The sequence below is a fragment of the Etheostoma spectabile genome, chromosome 5, assembly GCF_008692095.1.
Source record: "Etheostoma spectabile isolate EspeVRDwgs_2016 chromosome 5, UIUC_Espe_1.0, whole genome shotgun sequence".
NCBI classification, from domain to species: Eukaryota; Metazoa; Chordata; class Actinopteri; order Perciformes; family Percidae; genus Etheostoma; species Etheostoma spectabile.
In genome coordinates this window covers 6,165,195-6,170,536 of record NC_045737.1, presented here as the reverse complement: position 1 = coordinate 6,170,536, position 5,342 = coordinate 6,165,195, and the positions used below count along the sequence as shown (strand labels likewise).

At 39.0% G+C, this 5,342-nt stretch overlaps 1 protein-coding gene across 2 annotated transcripts in view; it reads left to right on the top strand.

Moving 5' to 3' along the window:
• Positions 1 to 5,342, top strand: part of unc5ca (unc-5 netrin receptor Ca) — a 187,370-nt gene that overhangs the window by 138,605 nt on the left and 43,423 nt on the right. For both annotated transcript variants that reach the window (XM_032514911.1, XM_032514912.1), the window contains exon 5: positions 3,509 to 3,689. In XM_032514911.1, the coding sequence (XP_032370802.1) occupies positions 3,509 to 3,689 (181 nt within the window). The remainder of the gene's footprint in view (positions 1 to 3,508; positions 3,690 to 5,342) is intronic.

Sequence of the window (5,342 nt, the reverse complement as noted above, 5' to 3'; positions counted from 1 at the left end):
GTAAAGCAAGACGGTCAGGGGATGTAGGGGCGAGAGTTAAAATAACAAATACACATTCTCCCCTGGGGTTGGCTTGATCCAATCAGCCACCTTCTGCCATTCACACATACACACTCTCTCTTACACCAGCTGTGGCTAATGATGCGGCGGCGGTGGTAGTATAGCCGCCACATGTGGTCTCTTTGTCTGGGCCCAGCAGAGCACACATCAGTCTCACAAGCTTCAATCTTCAGGCATCATCAAAGGCTGTGTCTATTTTCGGTGCATTGTCACACCATAGCTCACAGCTAATATTAATATAAGGTGGCTGTAATGGCCTGTATTAGCATTGTTATATTTTACTGGAGCAAACATTATGCTGGAATGACATTTAGTGCAAGAATCACTAAGCTCGCTACACAAGCTAGAATGATTAACAAATTAATAAAACAATTACATAAACACATAATCCCGATTAAGTCACTTTTGATCAAACGCTGTATGGTTCTTCCTTTTTTGGAGCACTCTTACATCGATTGTTAAGATGACACACCACTCATTTGTAAAACTATTTGTGACAAAGTTAAATTCAATGGTAGGATGTGTCATAAAACAAAATGACTTTCGGTTGGAGTCCAATGGCAAGTACAAGTTTAAGTGCTACTTTTCAACACAGGCACACACACTGCTGTACATTGTGTCCTTGTTTGAGCACGGCATTCAAAATAGCCAGAGTAAGCAATTTATAAAAAAGAATGTCCCCTAAGTTGGAATGGAAGTGGACTTCAAATTACTTAAAAAAAAAAAAGAATAGAAAAGAGGTAGACATGTTTGTTCTCATGGGTTTTGTTGACTGACAGTGGTTTATGACAGTAGAGGAATTAAGAAACTAAGAAGCAATGGAAATGGTTCATTACATAAAAAACATGTCCTAATTGTAAAAACGATTAGAATATATATATATATATATTGTGATATGACAATTGTAGTATTTTAAATACAGTAATATATTCTCAGTAGTGTTATGAATGTTTAAAGAGTCCCCATTACTTAGTATTACAATGAAAAACATACATTTACTTAAAGTCACTTTAGATGTTCGTTGCATGTCCTTTTGTATGAGGTTAAGTGTCCGTGCTGTGTTATGGAACTTTTTGAATCATGGCAACAGTCTTTTTCAAATTTTCCAGGGAATCCAGGCGCATGACAAAGACTTACAATGATGGCACTGCAGTCCCCAAATCAACCCATCCGAGAACTTTAGAAAATGTGAGATGTAGAAAACGTTGTGGCTATACCCAGCTGGTACTGGCTATGTAAAGCTTATAAAGAGGAAGCAGAGGATATGATATCATCCATGTACACTAACCAACTTAACCAGCTTGCAGTAGAATAGTTGAATACCGTAAAGATACATTTCTAGTCCTTGTGGGCTCATAAAGTAGCTTAAAGTGAGATTTCCTATCCAGATTAATTTATTTTATCTTTCACCATTCAATTTCCCACGTCCCCTGAGTTGTTGGTGTACTGCCAGCGTACAGATATTTCCTAACAGGGCTTTGATCAGCGAGAGGCAAATCCAGGTCAGGGGTGAGACAGTACGTTTTGAAAATTCGGTTATGTCGATAGGAAAAAAATTTCTGCCAGGAATAGTTGTTTCTATTTTAATGAAACAATGTCAAACCCGTTAAATTAGACAAATGTTGTGTTGTTTTTGTGAAGAGGCTGGGCTCGAATGAATCTTTCACACTTTAGATAGAATATTCCCACAATTCAAAAATCATCTCTTTAGATCTTTGTCTCTCTGTTCTGTCATAGTTGTGTTTAAACTATTAGATAATAATATATTATCATAAGATAAATATTACTTGAGTAGTGTTGCTAAGCTGTATTCATCTTCACTTGGGCAGTCTGTATAATGTTGATATGGTTAAGTAGTCAGGCTAGTGATCTTGGAACTCTGAGAATATTTCAATAATTAATAATTCAACAAACATTGTATTGTATTTCAGTACAGTTCAGTTCCTTTAAATATCCTGAGCATGAATAAATCAGAATCCATGTTACACGCATTGCATTTGCTTTTGTATGTGAGAGTGCATGTGCACTTTTTTCTCGATAAGCTCCTTGACTAAATGTGTGTGCTTTATATATATACATGTATATGTTTTTGTTTTTTTGTCTTTGCTGATTTGTACTCCAGTGTAACCTTTACATTGTAATAGAAACTTAAAGGTCACACAGCATCTCACCTAAGAGTGAGAAAACAAGGCTGCAGTGAGCCCCATGGCCAAAGAGCACCATTAAATCTCTAAAGATCAGAAAGAGAGGCAGGTAGAAATACTGAGAGAGAGAAGAATGACAGCCGGGCCTGAGCCGGCAGCAAGCTGGACAATGACAATGAATTTCCTCTTTTCTGCATCTGAGATTTCCATTTCCTAATGTGAAGGGAGGAGGAAATTAAACAACATGAATGAAACAACATGAATTAAACAACGCGGCTCGGACGTTTATGTGCTAGCCATAAAGCTTGGACAGGCTGAATTTATGAGGCTTTGGACCAGTAAATACAGCACTCAGGAAATGTGATTAGGCTCGTAAATAGGATAGTTTCCCGCTGTCCTACCCTTCACCCGAAGTACCTTGTGAAAGCATATGTTCGGGACATTTTCCTCTTTTTCTACACTGACACTGATATTGTGGAGCGTCTTTTGCTATTACAATTGTATTATTTTAGTGACTTCATGCATGGACATCATCATTTTATTAATTGTTTCTATAATGAGTATTTTAACATCTTACCCCACAAAGTATGTTTATTTGGTTGTCAATTATATTTTTGATTTCTAAAACACATTATACATGAGCATACATTTGGCAATGGGGTTTTGTATCTTCTCTCTTACTTGACAGATAACAAGATACTCTTGGTAGTCACCACAGAGCCTCCTCCCCTTCCCATATTAATTTATTTACCTGGATTTGGAGTGGTAGCACCTCCTCAAAGCGTTTCTGTGTGGGACAATTGAAAAACAAGATTACACCAGCATCCTATTATAAGTCCTTCCATACCTTCTTTATTTGTCATGTGGAAAGGTTAAAAAACAGATTATACCAGAACACCCAGACTTGATTGTTTTATTGTATGTTTTTGCCCCAACAGATGGACAGTTTTAGACGAAGGTAACTTTCAAAACCCTTTTTTTTTTCTTTTTTTTTCTCAGGGTGGATCAGTTGTGAAAACAAGATTATAAGGTGATCTCATCATTTCCCTCAGGAAAGAGAAAAAAAAGCAACGAACTTTAGTCGAATGAAAATTGTTTATCTGGTTTCACTAGTATTTGACTTCATGGCAGGAACACCCCTTCCCTCTATACAAACAGATGAGACGTAGTGTCTTTACACAATAGCACAATTTACGTCTCTCATCTCTCATGAGCTATGTTTTTCTAAACTTTTCTCTGTGTGTATCAGAAGAAACCTTTATACTCACCCCGTTTTCTCCTCTCTCTCTCTCCGTGTCTCCCAGGTGGAGTGGTTGAAGAACGAAGAGATAATTGACCCAGCAGAGGACAGAAACTTCTACATCACCATCGACCACAACCTGATCATCAAACAGGCGCGTCTGTCTGACACGGCCAACTACACATGTGTGGCTAAGAACATAGTGGCCAAAAGACGCAGCACTACAGCCACTGTTATTGTTTACGGTAAGTCTGCATGGGTGGGTCTGTGTAGGTCTTCGTATGTGTGAACAAGAAAAAAATAGTGTCATTGAAAGTTGTGATATTCTGTTTCTGTGAGTGTAGGTGACATTTTTTTGTCTCATGTTAAGTATTTTACTGATATAACACCTTTTTAAATGCTAGCTGCAGCTACTCGACAACATGTCTGATCGGCCAAGCGAGCCCCTATCTGCCACATTAAATTAGCTCTACTGCAATGCCAACGCACTCTATTTGTGATTGGCCAGATTTTCCCACATCACCCATGACCTCACCTAATTTAAATCCGCCAATCACGCTTTCAGTTTTAAATTAGAAGACTTGGGCTTTCCAAATGTCTGTGCTTTCAGCCAAAAATCCCACCATCAAATTAATTGTGCAGCATATGGCATAATAACAGCTGTGAAAAACAACACCAAAAACTTTGACTGGCTCAGTTCTGAATGGTGGTAGTTTGAATGGAAGGTGGTGCTCTTCTCTTGCTGTTTTTTTACAAAACAAAGACAAAGCTTGTTGAAGAAAATGCGTAATATGGCGGTCTCTTTTTCCATTTTACCAAATGCCAGCCAGACATGAGAGGATAGGAAATATTTTGAGGAAAAACAATGTATAGCAGAACACACACATGCCACACAAGCCGTGTTTCTCTCAAATATAACACTGTCTATTCACTGGGAGTGTTTCAATCAAAAACAACATGTGCATGTGTGCGTGTTCGATACGGACGGCGAGAGATGGAGTGGTTTGACACTGATGTATCCTTACAGAAATAATTTGTTCAATCTGCGGTTCAATCTTCTTGGCACCACAAGAGCCCAACTGACACTGTTGACAAGGTGAAATAGTAGCGGAAAAAACAGAGGAACATGAAGGGGTAAAATGGAGTAGCTATAGATGGATGGGAGGCAGGTCAGGAGACAGGAGAGGCGGAGGAGAACAGAGTGGGACAAGGCAAGGTGAGTGAAGAAAAAAAAAATATATAGAAAAAGATAAGAATATGCTGTAGGTGTAAAAAGTGACTTCCTTATTTTATTAGTTACATGCTCTCTGATGATTCATTTGTAATTGGCGGTAGGAAAAGGAGTGGGCACTGTCCACTGGCTACAACTGGGCTGAGACAGAGCTGTTGAGATCTTCAACCCACCTGGGTGTTTTTGTGACTCATTATAACTTCATACCTGATTTCTCTCTTTCTGCCCGTGTCTTGTCTACCCTTATCTTTGTCCGCACTGTGCTGCCACGAAAACAACAATAATACAGAATAATGAATGCACAGTCAAGTCTAAACGTGACAGGATGCAGGGACATCTTGTAGAGGTACAAAGAGGCGGAAAGTGGAAAAAAAAACGATGCACAGAGAGCAACAGAAAGAGAAAAGATGCATCCAGACTTTGGAAGCATGCATGGCTAATGAGCATTCACAAAACTCAACGATTTCTCATGTTGTCCTCCCTGTGCTTTAGGGTTTAGGGTTAAGCAATTTTCAAGAGCATGACAGTTTATGTGTGATTTACCATACAGCTACAAGTGTAGGCATGTGTGTGTCAGCGGGCCCTTCTCTGTGTGTATTAGTGTGAACAGTGGGAAAACGTGCTACTGTAGCAGCAGCACAAGACTGTGTGTGTGTGTGTGTGTGTG